The sequence below is a fragment of the Dromaius novaehollandiae genome, chromosome 3, assembly GCF_036370855.1.
Source record: "Dromaius novaehollandiae isolate bDroNov1 chromosome 3, bDroNov1.hap1, whole genome shotgun sequence".
NCBI lineage: Eukaryota > Metazoa > Chordata > Aves > Casuariiformes > Dromaiidae > Dromaius > Dromaius novaehollandiae.
The window spans coordinates 99,684,660-99,709,591 of NC_088100.1; the positions used below are offsets into that span (position 1 = coordinate 99,684,660).

The 24,932-nt window shown below is 36.5% G+C and overlaps 1 protein-coding gene across 1 annotated transcript in view; it reads left to right on the forward strand.

Annotated features, from left to right (window-relative positions):
• The window catches only part of THADA (THADA armadillo repeat containing), a 172,027-nt gene that overhangs the window by 37,766 nt on the left and 109,329 nt on the right, over window positions 1-24,932 (forward strand). Inside the window, exons 24-27 of the mRNA XM_064509591.1 lie at window positions 879-1,011; window positions 3,906-4,019; window positions 5,142-5,264; window positions 5,933-6,024. Coding sequence (XP_064365661.1) covers window positions 879-1,011; window positions 3,906-4,019; window positions 5,142-5,264; window positions 5,933-6,024 — 462 coding nt within the window. The remainder of the gene's footprint in view (window positions 1-878; window positions 1,012-3,905; window positions 4,020-5,141; window positions 5,265-5,932; window positions 6,025-24,932) is intronic.

Genomic DNA, 24,932 nt, shown 5'->3' on the forward strand with positions numbered 1-24,932 from the left:
GTGATTAATACTTTTATCTACTCTGAATCACGCGTGTCAAACTAGTGTGACAGGTTTTAATAACAAAGTCATGTTAATAGAACATTTTGTAACAATGAACGATCCTTTTGGAACATTGATGTAAGATTAATGATTTGGTCTTTCACATTGAATATGTTGCGTTGCATTTCATTGAACCTGATCAACATTGGGAATGAAGTAGACTTGAATTCTACATGCCCTTGGAGGTCCTTTGCTTTCAGGTAATGCTGAGTTGTATAACTGCAGAGGAGAAATATTTCATGACAGGAGAGCAATTTAGATGCTTTACTGGAAGTTTGACTAACTGAATTTTAAAAGAGAAGTGCTGCTTCTTTTTCATTCTTTCTACTGCTCTGAGGTTTGCAGGGGCATTTATGTAATATGTACTTACCATGAGAGGCCTCGATTGTGTTTTGAATGGTTATAAACATGATTGCGTATGTTAGTGTAAGGGTCACACATTAGCTACTGTGGGACAACAAAGGTGTGAATTTGTAGTGTCACTTCCTACACAGTAACTGATGTGTACGAGTTTTATGCCCTCCCCTCCAGAGGAGGGTAATAGTGTTCTTGGCAGAAGTGAACAGTGAACTGTCTGATGACAGAATCCTATTTTTTTGTTTAGTGAAGTATCTTCTCTTGGTGACCCTTAATAAGCTGGGTTAATATGATTTGTACAGGCATTGGGGAAAAAAGTAAAATCTTTTTTTAAAACTCTTTCTTTAAAAGTTCTCTGTGTGTTTATGCTTGGACATGCTTGCATATGGTAAGAAACACTTTGAAAAATATTTTTAAGTTCAGTGATTGCTTTCTTTGACTTTGTCTGCCCTGGCTTCTTTCTTACTTGCTTTTTATAGATGTAACAATGAGAGTCTGCGCAGGATGCCAGAGCAATGGTTATGCCATGTTTTGGGAGAAATCAAATCTTGTGATCCTTCATCTAAACTATGTGCAACCAGACGTAGTGCTGGAATTCCATTCTACATACAGGTACCAACAAATGTTATACATCTGTTTTGATTTTTTTTTTTAATATATATTTCCTGGTGACTATATTTATTTATTTATTTATTTCCTACCTCCTTTTGGTCAGTTAGGTTTTTTTTGTTTTTTGTTTTTTAACAGACTTTGACTGCATTTGTGCAACCAAGAAGCCAGATGTAATTAAGCTGTGTTTGGTGCAGTCTAGCTGTGCAGTTCTATTGAATCTTGGGATTGCACAGACATTTGGCTGGAGATAGATTTGGTAACTGGCATTTAAAAGGACTGAGCTGTAGGCTCAGTGTGGCCACTGTGAAAATCCCTGCAAAATCATAAATTACTTCACAGATTAATGTACCATGTAACTCTCTGTGTTTCTTTCACAGAGGGGCAGGAGAGGGTGTTCAATTATGAAGAGGCAATGACAGAATCATAAAACTGTGGCTTAGAAAATACTGCAAAAACTTTGGGAAGTCCACTCACCTGTACTGAAGCAGTATCAAGTAATGTGAGTTAGCCAGTAATTTGTCTGACGCTAAAGTCTCAAGTGCAATGAGCGAGCAGGTTACTGAAGACAAATCTGTGAGCATGTGGCCATGCTGCCTCAGTCTTCCCACTAGATTATCGTCAACTCCATGCATCCTAGCCTCTGTGAGCCCATACCAACTGCTGGCTTTGCCAAGTTCAGAGCTATCTGCTGATCAGTGGTGTTTTTGATTCAGCTCAAAGTACCACCTCCTACCGAGTGCCTAGCAGTAGTTTGCAGCAGCTGACTTGCTTACTTCTGGGGTCAGTCACTGCAATGTTCCTGCAGACTGTAATTACCTGCTTTTATTCCTTCTTGTCCTTAAAGTGGTCATGATTAACTCACATCATTTTAATTTTCAGCCAATTTTCTGAGAAACAAGTCCAAGATAACTACATGATTTGTAACCTTCTCTACTTGTTAAAGTATAGTCCCAAGCACGTTCCAAGAATTTGAGGGACTGCTGGGAGCAAGGTCTCGTTGCCAGAATAATTCATCTTGTTTGTTTTTCACACTCAGTTTGCCCTGAGAAAGTTGAGGCAGTCTGCTTCTGCCTGATATTATGAGGCAGTCACAGCCTATTCCTGGCTTTGATACATGTGCGTGTGCTACATAGCACAAATTGCTTGTGGGGCATTGGTTTTAAAGTTGTTTTCTCTTTTAAAGTTTCAGCAATTAAAGATCAAAATTCCCTTTATATCTGTAAGTCATCTGCAAAATGAATTTGGTCATTTCATGTCTGCTGGTTTCCCCATTCACGCCACTGAGTTCTAATCCGGTGGGCTTTAGCTAGGTTTAATACTGAGAATGTGAAAGAACAAGCATGTTTGAATCAAGTTTTCGTGTAAAATGTAATTGGGTAATGTGAGGACTAGATGGACCCAATAGTATTCCTTTACAGCGAACATTTGTATAATCTGATCTACATTACTAAGTACATATGGCAGAGCTTACACTGTGCTGTAGTTGTTTGGATAAACAAGTCAGACACTTCTGTTTTGATAATTCTGGAAGAGTATGAAGTTTGTCTAGCCAATAATGAGAAGATTTGAAATTAGCATTGGTATAAATAAATAATTATTTCTGAACTATAATTTTATTATAAGGAAAGGTGATGGTGTTCTTGGGCAGTTGTTCTGAGTTTTAAACAATATGTTGCATTTAGATAATAAAAATATAAATTCTCATGCATATCCTACCAGTCCTATAATAAGGTCATTTTATGCATTTATTAATGCATAAAATCAAGACTCAGTGTGGTCTCTTTGCCATCTGCTTCCTGTAACATTTATTTGTGGTTTAGTAAAACATTTCTGTTCTGTTTTAATGGTAATGCATAATTTTTAAGATTATAAACATTCTAAATGACCTATTTAACATAGAAATTTTATTACCTAATAATACAAAGGGGTGCAGAGAAGTGAGGAAATGCTGGTAAAATGGTAGTTACGGCCTTAGCATTTTTAGGGTAGGGAATTCTAGTTGTCAGTTCATTCTTCCGTGTTTTATATTTCATGAATACTTTTTTTTTTTTTTTCCCCCCTCTCTGTTTCTCCCATCATTAAAGTCTTTGTTAAAATGGCAGTGACTACTTTCGGGTATCTACCTAACATCTATACTTCACTTGGCTAAGCACCTTGAAGGTTTTTTCTGTTTGGTTGTTTTTATGCAATGTACTGTAAAATTAAATACCCTTTTTGAACAGATGCTGAACAGGCTCTGGGCCCCATAGCATAAATGGGTAATCATTTATTATTAGAAATAAGCAATTTATGATTATCCGTTTGTGCGAAGTTAGACAAATTCAACAGGAGATACTAACATAGAAATAAGTGTTTAACTTCAATACTTAGAGGACTGGATTAGAGTATTTTCATCTCAGCTGGGTGTCCTACCCATTGAATTTGGAGGTGGATGTTGTCTCCTTTTAAAAATGAGCTGCTTTTATTTATTTATTTGTTTTTGCAAATCAAATCATTCTTTGGCCAGTCCATGTCATCTTAAATATGTGCATATTATTAAACTAAAAAACTGTCTATAGTAGGAAATATAAGTACTCATAATACAACAAATTTTTTTGCTGTAACAAATCCTCTGATTTTGTGTGTGTCATAACATACTTTATCATCCGTTATATACAGATTTTCACATGCAGAGGAGTAGTGCAAAGTTTTCTTACTGAACTGTTGACTCCTAAGGAGGCTATGAACAAAACAAGAGTTAAAGCTGAAACTTACTCTTTGCAAACTTTTTTTTAGTTCTTGTGTATGGTCAGATGCTAGGCTGTAATATGGTAGATACAGGAACCTGGAGGAGAACTGATAGTGAAGAAAAATGGCTAGAAATATTTGATTTTTCTTTTTTTAACATTCTGTAGGCTTTGTTAGCTTCAGAACCAAAGAAGGGCAAAGCAGACTTGCTGAAAATGACAATGAAAGAATTGATATCTTTGGCTGCTCCTTTGAATGAATCGTCAAGTATAATTCCACAGGTAAGATACTATATGTCATCAAAAGGCAAATGTCAACAAAGTGTTTGTTTTTCTTCAGTTAAGGAAATTTGTGCTTTTAATAATAGTAATTAGTTTTTATTATTTAAAACTGGATTTTAAAATGCATTGACATGTACAGAGGTTATGGAGTTACTGGAATTTGAAATATTAAAAAACAGAATGGACATAATTTCACAGGTTTTTAAAGTGCAGCAAATATAGTCATACTCATTTTGTATTTATATGATCAGTTTACTGCCCATAGTATATTTCTAAACAAATAGATGAGTGAACTTTTACAAGGAAATTAGCAAGCATTTGTTTACATTTGGAGTATATAAATGCGTTGCAGAAACCATATTGTATGCAACAAAATAGTGTATGAAAAATAATTTTTATACATACCAAGTAAATTGTAAAACTTAAATACATGCCTCTTAAATGTAAAAAATTTGTTCTAAAGTCAAAATCTTTATCTTCAAAATGCAGTTACTGAGTACTTGAGAGTATTGGCAACAAATCATGGTTTGCATTTACAGATACAGAGATTAACTAGGTTCTAATCACTATGCCAAATCTTCTCATGGTATAAGTTTATGTAGCCTTGACAAAGTCTGTGAAGCTACACAAATTACCATCTTCCCCTACAGAGAGTAGAGAAATATAAGAAAATGCTCCATTTGGTGAAGCAAACCTAACTGTCAGTTTTAGCTTAATGTTGGCAATCATTTTCCTCCTGTGAGTTGTAGTTTGTTTTTTCTCACAGTATCTACAGCATGTCAAGAATGCTGGAAAAGATGATTATAAACTTTGAAAGTTATTTTTACAGTCATGATAACCTAAGGAAAAGAGCATGTTGGCCTTCACTTGTGATGACTGAACTGTACTTGTTAGGGGAATATATTTTAAAATGGTAATTACTTTTAACAGTGTTTACTCCTGTACCATTTTAATATATTGTTTTTAACAGTGGTATTCCTGGATTATGTTTAATGTAGAATTGAAGTGTAAGTGTGCATACAGATTATTATTGTTTCATGTTCATTGCTGTAATTAAAATGCATTAAATTTAAGATCTTTTCCAATTAATATATATTTTTCTTCTATCTCTCACCCATGCAGGTTCATGCTTTAAATATCCTGCGGGCACTGTTTAGGGATACACGGTTAGGTGAAAACATCATGCCCTATGTTTCAGATGGAATACAAGCAGCAATCCTAGGTTTTATGTCCCCTGTCTGGGCAGTAAGTTAATCCTTAATTTTATTTCTCTAACTTAAAAGGATAGTTCAGCAGAGCTTTGGTAACGTTTGTAATGACAGTACCAAGGTTGTTGGAACGTTATATGATGTAATATTTTAAGGTACAATAAAGAATAATGGAGATGCACAAAAAACTCAGTTTTGGTAACGGTATTTACATTTTGTTTCATTTTTCTGTAGTCTGAAGTGTTACTGACAAGAAGTAGGGACAAAGATTACCTTACAGGTGAAAATATATCTGACTGGCAAATTTTGAGTCAGTATGTCTAGCTAGTAAGAATTAAATTTATATTTCTTCTCATTGTTAATTTGGCCTTCAGTAAAAGATGGTATGATAAGGTAGAACGTTTCATGACCTGCCATGGAGAAGGGTGAATGCTTTATCTGCTAGAAATCTGGATACATCCCTTAGATTAAAGATAGACGTCTGCAAAGAAACCTGAAATTTCTATTAGTGCCATCTTGATTAACAGAAAATACTTTCTGAATTTATAGTTTCTGTGTACTGACCTCTGAACAGCTGGCATGTGTTGTCTTTCACTTAGCTGTTTTTATGCTCAGTTTTACATTAGTGGCTATATTTAAAAATTAATTAGTGCAACTCAAAGAGATTTTTAAAACTTACTTCATGTTCTCTTCTTTTTCTTTTAGGTAAGAAATTCATCTACTCTTCTTTTTAGTGCTCTGATTACAAGAATATTTGGAGTTAAAAGAGGGAAGGATGAAAATTCCAAAAAAAATAGGTAAGCTCTACTTGGTACCAATTTTAAGTTTGCAAAACATGGCCTTAGCCAACAACAATTTGAAAATGTTGCTTGTTTTATGGATGTATTTGAATCATAATACTATAAAAACATCTAGATTTGCTTAAACTGTACTGCCAAGAAATAAGCTCTAGGGCCCAAAGTATCTGCTGTTAGGCAGTAAGAGTTAATTTGTACTCACATGTGATTTCACAGAAAGGAGATGTTGTTGAGAGATTTGGGTACCTGTGACTCTTTCAAATGATCAGTGTCTCTTGTGGTCGCAAGCTATGGCTACTGTTTTTGACAGCAAAGGGAGGAGTGAAGGAGAAGATGGGCAGTGGTCACACATGTGTTCCCTTACCTCTAAAACAGGCCTAAATGTAATCTCACCCCTACTGATTTGAGATTTTTTCCCTTTAGTCTTCTTACTCTAGAACACCTATGTCTTTCCCTCACCTCTCTTTCCTCCAACCTCCAAAAATTCCATCTTCCAAAACAGCTTCTTTTTCCAGGAATTCTACCCATGATCTCCACAGTCCTGCTCCAGATCCTCTACTACCTCACAGGTGCTTTATGTAATCCCAAATCTCCTCTGACCCCAGAACTGCCCCGTAGTTCAGCCCTTCCTTTAGCTTCTGCAGCAAATGAAGCATGCCCTTGCCCTGCGCTCTGTAGCTGAGGCTCTTGCTCTAGTAGGGATTCAGAAATAACCCTGGACACAGAATAAACTAATTAAAAATATTCCTTGATGAGATTGCGGGGCCACAGAGTGATCACATTATGGATATTATGGTAACCATTTCAGAAATTCCTAATGGATCTCCAAAACATGGGCAAGGTACCCAATTTCTGAAAGAAGACAATTGTTATGATTCATCTCTGAAAATTCCACTCATTTTTACTCATTATGCAGTCATTTTTTTGTTGAGCTATGTCACTGCTGTAGTTTTCATGCACCCAAAGAAATTAAATGTGGACTGCTGGTAGTTTTTGTGGTGGCACTGTTAGCTGTTTGAAGTACTTATCTAACTAATTTCTGGTGTTATTTAATCATAGGAATTCCATGCCAGGTTATATATTATGATGATAACACAAAAACAAGAGCATTATCCCACTGAAAAATGAGGTGCTACTATGCATATATGAATGTCAGAAAGAAGTTCAAGTGGGAGATCACAGAGGAAGAAAAACAACTATCTCACAAAAACTGGTTTGAAGTAATCTCTACTTTTTCTTAAGCCCAAATCTCTTCTCACCCACACCTGGAATGCACTCCCACAGCCCACAAACCCCAAGCATAGTAATAACAAATGTTTCTCGTTTTTTCTCTTTTCACATTGTTTTTATAACAATGCTGTTTTCTAAGGTTTTGTTTCCATATTGAGCACTTGTTGGAAGAGATCTGTACCTCACCTTTTTTGAACTTGTCCCCCAGTGAAAAACTTAACAGTACCCTCTGCACTGTGAAGGCAGTCTGACTTCTCAAATATATGCAGTGCAATGAGATGTGTAGTCTGAGATTCTGTTTGTGAAGCTGTGGAAAGTAATGCGCCTGAGCATCTGTTGGGGTTAGGAAATACAAGAATTAAGGAAAGTTAACTTTTATACATTTGACTTGAACTCATTAAAAACAATGTTAATTTTTATATAACTGGCATTATCAGCTTTTCTGAAGCTTTTTGTTTACAGTAATTTCTGTCTAGTCATTTTGGCAAAGAGAGGTTAAACTTGGCTTTTTTTTTTCTTCCTCTTTTTCTTTTTGCACATTACACTTTTTCATTAAACAGTGTATATAGTCAGTTTCTCACGTGTAGTCATCAATACTACAAAATACGGAATGGGAAAACATTTTTAAAAATAGGTCAATAACAGGCAGGAGGTATGAAAAACACTTGCAGGACTTAAGACTGCCTCTTTCTTTTTAGAGTGATTTGATTTCAAGTTTATGATCTCTATCGGTACCAGGAATATTAGTTTCAAAAGAAAATGATATAGAGATTGTTGTGCTATTTTGTTTGTAAAGCCTCTTTCTTTTATAACAGTACATGAATTTAAGCTAGTTTTGTGTTTGGCAAGACATCTTCAGCAGTAAGGTGCCACTAGGTGTCATTGTTGCTGCACGGCTCACTGCAGCAACTTCCCTGGGGTGCATCTGCACTTGGTGAGCACTTCTCTTCTTCAGGAGCTCTAAACTTACTTTGTTTAGTACTTTGCTGGAACAGAATTCATATATTAAACAAAGTGACTTATTTTGCTTTTAAATCTGGTGGTTTGTTTCAACAGCACTAGCATTTTAGCAGTTTGCATCTACAGGAGATTGTGTGAAAGTCATCTGTTTTTGAGATTCTTGTTCTCTCGCCCACATGCTATTCTGTGTGCATTAAGTGGCAGTCTGTCTGAAGGCAGGCAGAGGCTAACTTTCTGATGTGGCCATTAGGACCTTGCATAGGTTTCAAGTCTGCCTGTGTGATTTTAGAATAGGGATTTTAAATCTCTCTCTGCTGTGTCTGTCAGTGGGGAGTTACCTTATTGCTGGGCTGTTGTGGGCTTCTGTCTGAAACACGGTGAATTTTATGGTCTTTTTCTCAGCTGAGGTTTGTATGAAATTGCTACAATTTGGGGGAGGAAAGAGTTTCTAAATACTTCAAGCAAGAAAGCCTTGTCGGAAAAGTACTGACAACTAAATTCCACTGCTTTACTGTACTGTGTGTTACGTCCCCCCCCTTTTTTTTTCCATTTGATTTATCTCTTCTAATAACTTGTATATCACATCCTTTGACATGCAATGGGATGTATATATAGGGACGAGCACAGTGGTGGTCCATTTTTCTATGGTCTTGATCAGTTCAGAAGCACTGGATTGAATGACTGAGTTAACTAGAACCAGTGTCTGATCGGTAAGCTGATTTAGTTTGCTTTTCTGGGCATATGAAAAAGTGACTGGGTATGATTTGTCATATTTTGTCTTTCCATCCAAACATTCCTTTGTCATTTTGGCCACTTGTAGTAGACCAGTGTGAAAGGGTCCCCCATCTCAATGAGAGATACAGTAAAGGGACTAAGTCTGTTGACAGAAACACCAAGTTACATCTGCGGTGGCTGTTCCTACTGCAGGGCAGAAGCAGAAGAGGAAGATGAGCTGAGTTTCAGGAACATTGAATGGGTATTTGGTCATCAGACTAAACACAGCTGTCTTTCTGGATCTGAGGACAAGGCTATACTGAGACTATGGTAGAGAAGGTCTGTTCTCTGAAAACTTGGGCTGTAGTTAGAGGAGACACTGGTTGAAGATACTTGCGCTTGCTCAGTTGTTGGTGGGGTCATGCTGTAGATCGGTCATTTGCAGTGTGTTTGCATCAATGGTTGTATTGGAGTGAAGAGCTGGGGCAGTGAAGGACAGAGATTTCTTGAGCAAAATTCTGTGGTGATGCCGAACTTAACTCTTATGTGTTCACTGGAAACTTGAAGAGACCGTTCTACATTGTGCTGCACGTGAGATATAATTGTGTCTTGTTTTCGTTATATATTGATGTGTCTTTTTGTTTTAGCACAAGTGAAAAATAATGAGTTGGAACATTAAGAGCTGCAAAATAACAACCATGTCCAGCTTTTTCAAGCAAAAGAGAGAGAAATTGTGCAAAGTCTGTTTACAGGGATACATGCAACTGTACAGGTTGAGCTTTTTCTTTCTTGTGGAAAGAAAGATACAACCAAAGACATTTTCTCTGGTTTCTGTGTCTTCCTGAGAAAGACCATATCAAAGTTTTAAACAGTGCAGTAAGGAGGGTGGTGGTTTTTGTTTTTTTTTTTAATTTGGCTAAATGATACTTTGTATTCCAGATAATTTGCATTTTATAAATTATCTTGTTAACCTGTAGAGGTCTTGCTTTAGTTTTTGTACACTTGATTTAAGAATATAATTTTTTAGAATATATATATGTGTGTGTGTGTGTATATTTTAAATGAAATTCTAGCCACATAAATACACGGTACTGTAGTGAGAAAGGGTTGGAAAGGAGTCTTTGCAATTATCCCGTTTATCTTTGGTTACAGATAAGGTGCTCTGGGTGGGTACACCTCAGTGTGCTTTAAAGAAAATAGCCAACCCTTCACAGAGCCCTTCACAACACAGCTATTTATGTTAGTTTAGCCAGTCACTTCACACTTGGAGGATGCTAGGTCTGTATCCTAATTTGAACAGTTACCATGCCGTCAAAAGGTAGCTTCTTCCCCACTTCTGTTTATTCTCCAGCCTTGCTGCCATTCAGCACCTGTTCAAGTCCCTCTGAGTGCGCACTCCCAGTGGCTTCTGTGGCTTTGTTGTCCCTTCGGAAGTGCTTGCTCAGAGGAACATCTCAAAGCTCTGTGCATGGACTGCACGTGGTTTAATACAAGTTCATTGAAGAAGGACTTTGAACAGCATTGAAGTCTGTAGGCCACAGAGCCACACGTGGCAGGTGAGTTTTACCTTTCATATTTTGACTGAATAGCTGCTTCCAGTTTTCCTGTGTAATCAATTTACCATGCAAGTTTGCTAATCCCATAGTTTTTTCAAGAAGTTGGTGAATAGTATCTGTTTTCTCTTCCTTTTTTTTAATGGGTAATTTTTTTGTAGTGTTGCTGCAAATTGCAGTTCATCTAAGTTTGCTGTAGCTGATTGTAGACTCAAGATTTCATTGTGTGAGAGGATAGGATGCCTTGAAATGAAGAGATTTTTAAAAATATGGTGGAATATGTATAGTGATAGATACTTAATGCAGATCTGTACATGAAAGTCAAGATAATTTACATATAAAATTAACTGAAACTAATGTTGAAATAAAATTAAATTTCTCTCCATAGAGGAATTCTCTTCTGCCCAGATGAGTTCTATTAGTAACGGTGATACTTTCACCTAAATTCTGCTATATATTCAATATGATGTCAGGGACATACTTGCTTTCTTTGGTCTGTAGTTCAATGCCAGTTAAAGCTGTTACTGCTTGTTATTAGAAAAAACTTCTCATCAAATACCTAGAATTTCTGGCCTTTACCTTTTTAAAAAGATGTGTACGGTCAGAAATTGCCTGTGAGGCAATTTGCAATTCATCTTAAGACATGTTTGAATCTTTAGACCAATAATAAGTAATCATCCTGGCTTATCTGAAGTTGTCTTGGGCTGGTGTGCGAATATTTCTGTGTCCTCAGAAAGAAGAACCGATAGCGGCAGATAGAGGCTGGAGTTAAAAACAAACAAACAAACAAAAACCAGGGTGGAAATGGTGCAGTGCAACCTGGTGATTTTTAAGCAAAGTAACTGATGTATATTTTTGCACTGATTTTTCTTTGAGGGGAAAATAGCTCTTACATATTTCGATTCCAGTGAAGTAAAAATGCATATTCAGAAAAATATTAAGAAAGCTGCCAACTTCACACACATTTTAAATTGAGTAAATACTTATTTTCCTAATAGCATGCATATGAATGCTGCCATGTTCTGAATATTGGTTTAGATATATTTGGGGGGGAACAACCCCCCCCCCCCCCGCATTTATTACTGTCTACATAGTGCCTCTTTAAGTCTTTATTTTCCCTGATCACAATCAGTAACTGTTGATTACTGTCAAAAACTTTGAGGACTGGAAAACGAGAAACAAACTTAGCTTTCTAGGTAGACGAAAACTATGTAGGTATGAACAGATTTTGAAGATGCACTGTTGGCTGTGAGGCAGTCAGTGTGTGCGACTGCCCTCTGCTTTCTTTGTTTTTATTGCAAGTTGAGTGGTCAACATTTCTCAGCAAGTGGTTGCCTGCACACTTGAAGGTAACTAGGTAGGACCAAATTAACTTTAAAAACACTAAAATAAGTTGGTCTTTTTACCTCTAAATTGACATGTATTGTGTTGGGGTTTTGCATGAATGCAGAGGTTTTTAAGACCACATGCAGTTGCATTTTAAACTATGACAGTTTAGAGAAAAAATTACTAATTGAATGATACTGTTTCCTTTCATTAGCAATGAGATAAATTTTTTTAAGAGTGGTTAATTAAATGTAGACACTCTAAAATACATAGGTGTGTGTGTATATATATATATATATGTATAATTTAAAGAAAGCCATGTTAGGAGGGAGGAAAGCATGCTTGCTTTTAGCAGGAAATAAGTGTTTTTATTTGCCCTATCAACTAGATCAAGTCTATTCAAGAATTCTGTAGGCAGATAAATATTCCCACCAAGCCTATTGCAAAGTCAGTGTGGTACCTTGCTTGGACCTTCAGTTCACTTTATTGTAAATTTCAGAGAGGTAGGTTATTGCATTAGAACTTGTTCCAGACAGCTAACATTTCTTTTTCTTCATAATGTTCTCCCTTGCTTTTCACTGAAACATTTTACAGTTGTAACTTAAAAGTATATAAAATACATAATAAGTATGTGATTCTTGTTGAATGTTCCCCTCTGGCAGACTAACACTTCCTATCATTTCTAATGTCATAGCTGAAAAATCTCTCTTACGTCAGTGGTGTTTTGTCAGTCTTACCATCAGCTTTGTTAGATATTTGCTGTGCCTCACACAGAGTTCTGAGAGGGCTTCTGAGGTGGGCCCACTTGTACCAACAGAGGAGTTGCCTGTAGTATTTTGAGATAAACTGAAGTTTTCGTGGCGCCAGTGTGGCCAAGCTGTAATGAATGACACACTGGTGTCATAAAATTGGGTAGCACTCTGAGAGTATCGCTAGGATACTCAGGTAGACTCTAATCCTGAAATGCTCTGGTCTGACTTGGAGAGGCACCACTGGCAGGGGTACGCTGTGCCAGCTGAATTGTAACCAAGTGTGAAAGGATGGTGACCACTGCGATGGGTCTGCAGTTGTGGCATGGGAGGGCAGTGGTGAGGCGGCAGAGTGCTGAGCCGCTCGGGCTGGCTCCCTCAGGGAAACATAAGTGTGGCTGGATTCATAAAACTTGCCTCAGAGCTCAGTGCTTCTTGGACTGCGCGCTGCAGGGGGAAGAGTTGAGACTGCTTTATCTTGGATCTCGCCAGTGATTCCCTAGTGGATTTTTTTTAGAAACCCTTGGTTTGTTGCAGCTTCCTTCACAGCAGTTGAAATACTGGCTTAGTGATGGTGAGGTTTCATGAGATATCTGAGCGGATTAAATGCGATTGGTATGTGTGGTCCTTGCTTTTCCTCTGAACTCCTTCTCCACAACATTTTGCAGCCTATGCCACCTTAGTTGTTCCAGTGACTGCTTGCAAATCAGGATCTAATGTGGTAGATTGTCTTGTGATGTTTTGTTTATGTTAAGAAGAAAGCCCTCCCCCTTCTTTCTGCCAAAAATAGGCCACATTTATTTTGGTCAACTTTCTTTTTGTTGTTTTAAATGCTCTGGCTCTTTTTTATTGACTTTGACAGACTTAGAAGATTTGATGTCAGAACTGTCTCAAGAAAACATGCAAAAGTTCAGGTTGAATCAGATAGCCATTACGGCTTTTACTGATTAATAGTTCAATAACAATATGCTTGTTTAAACGTAATTTGGAGCAAGCTTCCTATCCCTAAATGTCTTTATAGTGGGAATAATGATGATAAGGTACTATTAACTGGTAAATTTAAGATGAAAGTTTTGCAAGTTTTGTACAGAAACACACACACACATTAAAAATAAGCTCATAAATCTGTTTTTCCCCTTGTTACTACTTTAATTATTCTATTAGTTTTACAACTTTAATCTAAAACTATCTAAAATCTTTAGTCTGTGGCAGAAAATTTGACTGTTCTCCTTGAGCTTGAGGATGCTGTTCGTCTATGTGATTTCAGCTGATGTTAGGAACATGGAATGCACGTGTCTGTCTGAAATGCCTAAAATCTACAGAACCATTTTTACTTCAAGGTTTTGTTTTGTATACCCCTAGTCAGAAAAATATAAACCTGCATAAATCCCAGTCAGGTCTGTGGGACCTAGGCACACACTTAAAGTACCGTACGCACATATACACACAGACATCTATCCATGCTCTCCTGACTAGGGAGAAACTTCATAACATGATGTCCTATGTCAGAGCCAGAAGACAGAGATGAATACAGTAAAGCAACCTGAATAAAAGTTTGCCTAAAGTAAAATTATATGTGCTGGCCTGAGGTAATTTCAGTCCATTCATTTGTTTTAAATAAATTAAGGGCATAATGTTAATGTTTAACATAATGAGTAAAATATATTTGATGAAACAGAAAGTATTACAAGCCTTACCATGTGAGTATGTAATGTAGTTTCTGTTGCACCGATAAAAGCTTTCATTAATTTGAATTGATGGAATTGTTGTATTTTGTTCCGTGCATAATGTACACGACCCTTATTCATGAACTTCATACACAAAGTAATAAGCAGTTACTCTTTACAGAAGTATTTCCAGATAGTGAGAAAGAGTGCAGGTTGTTTTAATGGAAAACATATGATGTTAACTTTGTGGCAAGAAATTAAAGATAATAGTTATATAGGCAGTGATTGAATAGAATTATTGGAGACTTTCTAGAAATATATACATTTCTCTTAATTATATGCATGTATGTATGTGTGTGCATGTATATATCTATATATATGTGCGAATGCACACATGCATATACACACGGTTTACCTTTCTAGAGAAATGTTTTTTAAAAAAGTGTGTGTCTATATATGTATGTATATATAAAAAAAACCCTAATGATTAATATGTTACTATAAATGCCAGGTCTGTATCTGTGGTGTTGGTTTTAAGTGATGCACGCCTTTTTTTGTTGTGAGCCCATTATGTGTTTACTTCTCTTGCTATTATATCAACCAAAGCGCTCTTGGAAAAAGACTTTACAAATTATTTTAGTAAACTGCATATTGCGTAATTATTCCTCTCAGTCACACTTTTTCTGAAGTATTTGTTTGACACAGGTGCACTTTCCATACCTGATTAAACAAAGGTATCATAAATAGCAAACCAAGAGGTATGAAGAAACTTGTACTTAAAAGAGATCAAAGCATACCAGACCATGCAGTTCTTAGGAAATCTTGGCTTGCTCTCTTGTAAATAAAAGTGCTTCTAAAGCAGAAGGTTTTCAACTACTGTATTTATATAGGCCTTGATTGACAGTTCAGTTATTAACCTTATAAAAACACAGCAACGTAAACTAATAAGAATGTTTATTCTAGCACTTCTATCTGAAGGAAAATGAAAACCAAGATATAGTGGCATATTCTTAGTTCCTTTTAAGTATTTATTTTAGGGCTGTGCAGCATAAAAGAATGTTTTCTCAAGTCAGTGAACTTAAACTATTTTGCTTACTGTTCTGGGATTTAAGTATTTTCTACTTCCTTACAAAGCAAATGTTAGATTTATTGAAGGTGCAAACCCTACATTTTTATAATGATTCTTCTGTCCCCTTCATAGTGTTTTTCATTTCACATGGGGTAAAAATGAAATCTGAATCAGGTTTTTTTTTTTTTTTTTTTTCTCAACTGACTTGATATGGTTATGGAAAAGTTGGCCTTTGCTGTCACTGAAGAGGTATCCTGTACCATGTTAGGTCTAGAAAAACAAGCATGCAATTATCTTTTACATGCTTGCTCTTGGGGTTATTAGCTGATATATTGCAATGTTTTTTACAATTGTTTTTTCCAGGCCTCACTATGGTTCTCCAAGCCTACCCTCAAAATTACATGATCGTTCCATCTTCCATGAGAACACTCACAATCTTTTATGCATGTAAAATGTTTAAGTTTGAAAGCACCTTTCAATGAGTCCTGAGACAGGATGTCATTTCAGGAATTTAACATACTCTTAGGTATGTTCCTTAAAGCAAAATTATCCAGAGTGATATTCCTAAAACTTATATAAAATCTTTATTTCTAAAGGATTTTTCCTGTTGCTGTTGTCTCTAAGTAAGAATAGTGATGGTTCTCTTGTCCTCATCCAGAGGAAGTGCTAATCAAGAGGTCTCATAAATACGCTGTTGTCTGAATTAGACAAAATTTAAATGGGGATTTTTATTTGGTATGAAACTGGTATTTTAAATACTATAGCATACATTGTGCCAAAAATAATAGCTCATGCTGAAATTAAGACAGTGTTACTAACTCTTTCTAAAAAGCAAGTAAATCTCAAGAATCTTGTTCTTAGCAAGAGCTATTGTTTACTGAAAATTCAGTAGCAAGTGATGGCTTACAAGTACAGGAAGAAAAGAAAAACACCGATCTGTTAAGGACACAGTTAAAACCGTGGTGCTGGAGTGGAACATAGCTAAGTGGAATCGTAGAAACAGTCGTCGGAAAGGAGAGCCCTTGATTCCATTTGATTGCTTCCCATTTGAATCTCTATGATCTTTGATTCCTTCAACTAGTTGTAGGCTGCTGTTAGATCTTCCCTTAACTTCCTCTCTGTTAGACTGAACAAACCTAGCTCCTTCAGCTTCTTCCCATAAGGCATGTACTCTAGGCCCTGACTATCCGACCAGCTGTTTGCTGGACCCTCTTCAGGTTTTTCTAATGATTTTTTTTTAACCTGACAGCCCAAAACTAGATGCAGTATTCTGTGTGCAGCCTCATTGTGCCAAGCAGAGGAGGATAATAACTTCCCTTGATCTGCTGCCATGTTCCTCCTAATGAACATAGTCCAGTATGTGGTTTACCCCATTTGCAATGAGAACATGCCATTGGCTCATACTTAGCTTGGCAACCACTGTAACCCCCAGGTCCTTTCCTGTGGGGCTGCTACGGAGCCAGCTGGTCTTCAGCCTGTGATAATGCTTGGGGTTATTCCACCCAGGTGCAGAACTGTGTATTTCTGCTTGTTGAACTGCATGAGGTTTCTGTTGGCCCAATCCTCAAGTTTCTCAAGATCTGTCTAGACTGAACCTCTACTGTTTGGTGTTTCAGCCACTCCACCTAATGCAGTATTCTCCACAGATATCTAGAGGTCCTTTCTGTCTCGTCAGCCAAGCTGTTGATAAATATATTCAAGAATATGAGTCCCGGTACTGACCCCTGGAATATCCCATGGTTTACCAGCCAGCCACCAAACACTGAGCCAGTGTTTTCTACTCTTTGGGCCTAGTGGTTTAGCCAGTTTTCAGCCCTTCTGACACTCTGTCCAAGCCGTACTTTCTCGGCTTCCGAATGCTGAGTGAAGCTGAATCTGCTTAAAGAGTACAGTGTTTTCCAGTCTGTTTTTAAAGTAAATTTACTGTGATAATGAAATATGTAGCTTACCTCCTTTCACTAGGAAATAAAGAACAAATTTCAAGAATGATTTTTGAAAGAAAATTGTTTCAAACCAGTTGTAACAAATCTGGGTAAGTTTCATCTATCTGAACGCTCACCAGACTCTTAAATTCTCTATGCATTTATAAACAAGTTTCTTCAGGTTGGTTTTGGTTACTTTATGGAACTCTAAAACCCAGCAAGTTTGGAGTCTTTCGGTAATGTAAACACTGTCTTCCCAAACTCCAGTTATGGTGCTTGCATGGGGATTTGCAGATTACCTCCTTGAGCTGAGCATAATGGAGTTATTTTAGCATAGGTTTAAGTTTCTGCTGTTGTTTTCTCAAGTAGAGTTAAACGTGCTAGTGCAATTCTTTTGGAAGGTTTATTTTTTGTTAGTTTAGGAGGTGCAAGACACCTGTTCACCCCATTCAGGTACACACTGCAAACTTCAATTTAGTTTAAAAAGAAAGGAGGGAAATACAAATGAGTTTTTAAGAGAGATCACTGTGTGTCTAGAATTTTTGAAAGGAAGTTCTAGAACTTTTTTCACCCTCATCCAGTGTGCATTTGGAAGATGCTTGCATATAGTCTTAATCTGATTAATGACACCAAGGTTGAGATTTGAAAATTACATGTTGCTAAAATATATAGGTTAAGTATTTTTATATAAATATGTATGTGTATATATTTAATACATATGTGTATGTACAGAATGCATGCATATGTATTATGTACACACACACATAACATTATGTATGTGCACATGCACACACACAGATGCCTGTGTGCCGATACATGTACATATCAGCAACAATTCAGCACTAGTTGAACTACATGTGTTTTAACTTTAAGCAGGGTTTGGAATTTCTGTGCACATCATCATGCCACAGAATCATATGACCACATCATAATAAGGGTCCTGCTGGGACATTGACTCAGGTCCTTTCATAAGCAAGCATGCTATATAGTTTCTTTTATAAACTGGTCAAGTCGCATCTTAAAAAGAATCTGCTTTTTCCCACTGTTCCTGTGGGAAGACTCCGGGAATGCCACCTTCCCAAATAAACTTCTCAAGAATCTTGCCGCTTTGATCATTGGAAACTTAACTTGCAGCGTATATTTATTCATGGCCATTTAATACTTATTTGTTCTTATGCCAGCATTGTACTTTATTTTAAATAATTATTTTCCCTCTCTGATGCTTCCCTTGAGGTATTTGTAGATGTCAGTCATATATCCCATCTGTTAATTTTGCCAGACAAAACAAGCTGAGGCCTTTAAATCTTCTCTCCAAGAATTTGTTTCCTATTCCCTTGGTCATGTGAGCAGTTTTTTTAGGCATCTCTTTTAGTTGGAAGTTAGGCATGATATATTCCAGGTTACGTCCTAACCATGTTTTTGGAGAGTGGCATTAATACTTCCTTGTCCATATTGGCTGTTTCATAATAGATGTGTTACAGAGTCACATTTGTCCTTTTTGTTCCTCTTCTTGATGAGGGGTCCAAGATACCAACTGGCATGCTTGGATCTCCTTGTTGTTTCCGTCTGATGAGCTCTCGAGTAGTAACACCTCTTTTAATTTGTCCTTGTATACACAGTGTTCTTTCCCGCTGTTATATTCAGTATCCGTTTTACTACTCCAGTCCTCAAAAGATATTCAGGTTTCTTTCATAGAGTTTGAATCTTACCCTCTGCAGACAATGCCTCCTGACTTTTGTTTCATAACAGATTTTCACTGGCACACTCCTAATTCTCTTACTCTGGTCTTCTGTTAAAGTATTAAATAACATTGTTCCAAGTCTAAATTAGCTCTACCAGTAAGCGACTTCCAGCACGTTCATTTCTTTTTCAACATAACTGTGTTTGCTTATAAGGCCCTGTGTCTTCTCTAACTTCTCCATTTTATCTAGTAGCTTACCCTAACTGCAGTATGGTGCATATTTTACTGTCACTCATATAGATTAAACCAGAGTATAATCTATTAAACCAAAACTGTAGTTCACGTGTGGACCTCATGTAGATTTTTCCTCAGACTCTTGCAGGAGGTTGTCTACTCCTTGCTATTTTCTGTTTTGCAGAAACCCCATGATGTTTTCTAGCTGTGAAGGAAGAATTATGGGAGCTGGATCTCTACTGAGAGCTGGAGCTGCCCTGCTTTTTTCTTTTAAGCAAATCTTGATTAAAAGGTTTGCAGTTTTGAATTAAGTCACACAAGAGACCTTGAGATAACATTCAGGAGACTTGTGTTATGAGGACTGTTGTATTTCCTTTATCTAGCAAAGAAAGTTAACTTATTTTCCTAAGATGTGGGTTAGGTTGGTACAATCTAGTTTAGTAAGATTTTTGCACATTGCACTTTATTCAAGTTTTAAATTATTCCCATATCTTTAACTGTTCTCTCTTTCAAGATTTTTTCACTAAATTTCTATGTACTCTGGAGGTCAGAGTGAAAATTTGTAGTTTTCTGACTTATTCTTCCCAGTGGCACTTTTGAATGACATAATGTTACAAATTTGCTTCACTAGTCATGCCATACCATGCTGTCTTGCTTTATTTTAAAATCCAACATAGAGATTATCCTTTGAGATGAGTTTGCTAAATTCTTTGAGTTTTGCTTCCCCTTCGGATAGGATAATTTCTGTTTTATGTATCTTCATTTCAGTTGATTCTCCTGTCATGAAATGGCAGTCGTATTCTGCCATTCAAATGACTGTCATGTTCTTCAGTGATACCTAAGCAGCAAATGAATCATTTAACTCTTAAGAGCATCTTTGAATTAGCTTTGGTCTTTACCCTAACCTTACTATAAAACAGCTTACTGCCCATTCTTTCCTTGTCTTGTTATAAAGCCGAAGAAAACTTTTTGCCATTTATTTTAATTTTATGCTTCTGAAGTGTTTCTTTGTTCATAGAAAAATAAAACATGCCAATTTACAGGAAAAATGTGAAGTCTGAGGTGAGAGGATCTACCTACTTAATAAGCGATGAGAGTCAGGGAAGGAACATGTATGTCAAGGTAGGCAATAAAATGTTTTGATAGTCAAGCTGTAGTCTGTTCTGTTTTTCATCTTTTAATGAAGGCAAAAGAAGCAAATGTGTAAAATACAGATTGTCTTTATAAATTTGTTACTTTGGATAACAGTTTTGCCAAATTCAGTCCTGATTTAAACTGATTTTGTCAGGAATTGTTCTTGCAGTGCAGAAAACAAATTCGATTCTCAGTTTCCACAATACTGCTCTTTGACGTTACAGTTAATTTCAGTATAATCATTGGTGTAACAAAAGTAGATCTTACAGGAGATGATTAAAAGAGGACTTGTATGCTTTCATGAAAACGACATTCTTTCTCTTGATCTCTGTAAATGTGTCTGCCTATATTGTATTTTTACATTCTTGTTCTATTTTGTACTTACTTAAAAATAGTATTAAAATTTTTTTTTGTATGTTTTACTTTGTCACAGATTAGACAATGCATTTGTCAGCACACATGAGGTGTTGGCAGTATTTATGTTTAAAATGAACACCAGAGACCCTTGGTGCCCCCTGAAGATTTAAATCTCACCTGTGCTAACCTCAAATATGAGCAGATTTACTGCAAATGTTCTTTAACGTGTCAGTTATTAAAGGCAGGCTACAAAGCTATAAAGCCTTTAGTCCTTCTGAAAAATGTAGGAAAGAACAGAAGCAGGTAATCTCTGACACATGTCACAGTAAAATGATATGTATGCCCCAATGTCACAGCAGTGCTTTAATCTTCTAGAGTATTCTCTGAAGTGTACAGTACAGCTTAGAAAAGTACACTGCAACATCCATGGTTTTGTTCTCAGATGTATTTTCTTAAAAGCAGTTAAGTAATTCATACATGTTATACAGAAATATGTACTAAATTTTTCCAAAGATGCTAGATATATTGACTCATGCAGTATGCAGCATTGAATCACAAGTCAGGGAGACAAACAAATGATAAGCGTTATGACCGGGAGATGTCACAGTTGTTCAGTAGTGTTCGTGAAAGAAGTAGGATGAAAAAGGAGCTCCAAGGAGCTGCTTGGCCTCTTAGGCATGGGTGTTATCTTTTAGGAGATTGGAATAAAGCTGCAAGTAGACAGAATGTTTGAATCTATTAATGAAATACATTTTATGAATTTGGTTATAAAAGTTTGATGCTACTGAATGTCTTTACAAGCATAGCAGATAAAATGAAAACTTGTAAGTGTGTGGTCTTTATAGATTGCTCTAAGCCACTAAAGTTCCACTCCAAAAAGGGAAAGCCGAAGAACCAGTGGCAAATGAATAGAAGAGCTGTTGACCGTCAAGCGTATAATAAAGGCTTCTGTTTGGAGAAAAAGAAACTTTTTTTTCGGGTGTTCTTTTTTTTCTCGTAAGAAGTGTTAACACTGTAAATTTTACTCTTGCTGATGCTTAAAATAGACTTTTCCTTTTGAAAGACTTAAAGATTTAAAGTCTGTTTTCAGTTTTAAAACCTCTGCCTTTGTTTTAAATTTTACTACTATAGGTAGTTGTACCTTTTTGGTAGTTTACCTGTGATTCACTGTTATCTTCCAAATGCTTACTGATAGGAATCAGGCTCTGTCCTTTGTGGCATCACATGCCTTCAGAGTAACTTCTTGTCCATCTACACAAACTCTCTGTATTCTGTAAAATAGCTTTCTTGCTATCATCATGATATATTTTTCCTCTTTTAGACAGACTCTGGCACTGATAAAGGCGGGAAAGAATATATTTGGCTCAAGGGCATGCGTAGAATGGTTAGGATCGGTAGGTACAGCTTGATTTTGTGTGGTTATGGTAGACAAGATTCCTCTGTGAGCCTCTTTCTTAATGGAATCTCTCTTCAGGTGGGAAACCTGAGTGGAAACTGGAAAGAAACTCCTGTAGGTCTCCCTTTCTACATAAACACTCTTCATCAGTCTTTATTCTACAAAGTGCTAAACATGACTGCTCTAGCCATTATTTGAGTTTTGAGAATTGAGTTTTAGCATGGCCGGATTGTACTCTAGATTGGCATCTGGCTTTTCCGCAGAATTGTTTGTTTATGACCACATATTAACAGTATTAAAATGTGAAGTGTCTGAGGGTTAAATGCTGTATCTTTCTTCGTATTTGTTACCAAAGTATTGTACATGTATATCGTTCTACAAATGATTTTTACAACTGATTTTAGTGGGGTACGAGTGCTTCCATTAATTTACCTCTCAACTTTTTGACGTTAAGCACCATTTTAACCACATACTTAAATAATGTTTTACACTGGGGAGGGAGAATTCATTGTAAGCATCATGAACCCACCGGTATGTTTTCTGTTTAATTAAAATACTTCCTATTGCAGTAAATAATCTGCCACCAATCAATTGCTTGGATCTCAATAATCCCATTTGAAATTCTGGATTGTGAAATTGTGCTACTTTGGGATGTGAACAGGAAAAAAGCAACTACTGTTACAGAGCGTGGTTGGATGTACTGTCAAAGAATGAGCTCTGAAGCAATATAAGATAATTTCATCTGGACATGGGAAAAATATTAGTATCTTAAGACTCTTCCCAACTACGTATCTTATAAACATGCTTTAGGGTGGGTAGCTGTAAAATCCTGTGACCCACAAAATGCTGGTTTAAAGGATTTAATTAAAATAGTTGCATTGCCAAAAACCTGTGTTTGAACTGTGTCAGTGACTAATGGAAAGAATGAATAGTTATCTGTATCTTCAATTTAAATCTATCGTTCGTTGTCAGATGTACTTTAGAAAAGGAGGAACAAGTTTGTTTCATGATAAACTGCTAATAGTGATTTTGGATTATTTTAGTCAACACTTAGTTGGTATGTTCCTTTGTAAGTAGATATGTCAAATACTTACCTTTTGAAGATACAGATTGCTTTATTCATTACGAAGCCTAATGCACATCTGTGTGTGTGCACATGCATGCTTCAGTCTGTTTATATCGCTAACATGAATGAGCCAAATCTTAAAGTGTTGGCTTTGATTTTTCAAAGCAGTATTTTTTTGATGGAATTAATGGAAAATATGTTGCTTAGTGTCCTGAACGTTTTTGAAAATGTGAGCATTGCATTTCTTGTTGTTCCAATCTCAGTTACTGTACACAAACACTTGTATGTGCTTACTGTGCCTCATTTCCAGGAGGAACAAGCACTGTCAGTAATCAAAAATAAATATCTCCATGTTTTACTGTAGCTACTTTTCTTTCTGTTCATTCTCCAGTTGCCTGGCTCTCTGCCCCGACATCTCCAGGTATCGGATTCACAGTTCAATCAGTGATGTGGGATTTTTTTTTTTAATGTATTTTTCCTAAGAAGAACTCCTTCATGTTACAGTGATTCTGCTAAAGCTTAGTCTTTCTTGTTTCTTCTGTGAATTGGAAGCCATTTAAAATTATCACTTGGCAATCAATCTGCTCATAGACAGTTGTGTTTCTCAAGGAGCCTTTGTGGATCTTTTCTGCAGATATCTGGTGATTAACACACCGCTTTTAATTAGGCTGCCTTTTCCCTTCATGTAACCTGTGGAGCAGTAAACTAAGTGAGAGTTTACAGAAGTTACCCAGTTCAATGGTAGTTTCTCCCTGTCAAAAATTGTAGGAAACCAAGAAATGTAAGGCTACCTTTTTAAGAATATTCAGTTTCATTATTTATTTTTGATTCAAACTTGGCTACTGAATTTAAAATATATTAAAAATGGGGCTGTTCAAAAATATTTGTTGTATGAGACTGAGAACAGCACACTCTACTTGCATGCGGTCCTCTGAAGCTTCTGAGGGGAGGCCGTATGTTCCATAGGAACGTTGCCTGATGGACTTGGGCATGGGAGCTGGAGGTGTCACAACATTTTCGGGATTGATTTTAAAATACAGGTTTTTAGTATTTTAAATACAAAAACTGACTAAGATGTATACCATGTGCTGTTTGACTTGATGCATTTACACAAAGCTTTTGTTTTATGCTCTCTCTGGCTTTTACATTTTCAGCTTGCTACATGATGCTTGTACAGAAAATTTGAAGTTGTTTTGAAGAAGTTGTTAGATGAGCTTAGAAGGTGAAGCTTTGGAGTCTGACTATGGGTAATTAGGAGCATTTGGTTTCTGACAGACACTTTGGGGTTATGTGATAAGAAATTACAGAGGTTTTTCTGCTTAAATAATCTGTGAAGTAGTTATCAGTATTGACATTTTAAACCATCCTTTCTAATGCTTCACTTTAAATTCATTCATAATTAGAAAGCTTTCATCTAAACTTTTTAAGTGAAATCTTTTTTGTTGTTAGAAGTTATTGCAGAATCCTTGGCCATGCTTTTAGTTACAGCATTTCAGTGTACTGTTCTTATGTGCCTTCAGAAAGCCTCCTGAACCTCCTTGTTTGAACATTTGTTTCCATCTAGTGATCTGCTTTTTGCTGTGTTTATTCTATGGCCTGTGGCTAAGGCATGTTTTGTTAGCCGAGTGCTGGATGAAGCTTTGGTGATGTTTGCCATGTGCTCCTTTACTCTTGCATGATTTCTTTTTTTTGTACATTTATTCTTATGAACATTCAGTCTTACTGTCTCATCATGTTATTTTTGTAGATGTGGATCTGTTTGCTGGTTTGAAGCTTTGCAGTGGAGTCATGCTAACGTATACTAGAACTTCCCTACTATAACATTTAACAAGGTTCTTGCTTAAAGATGC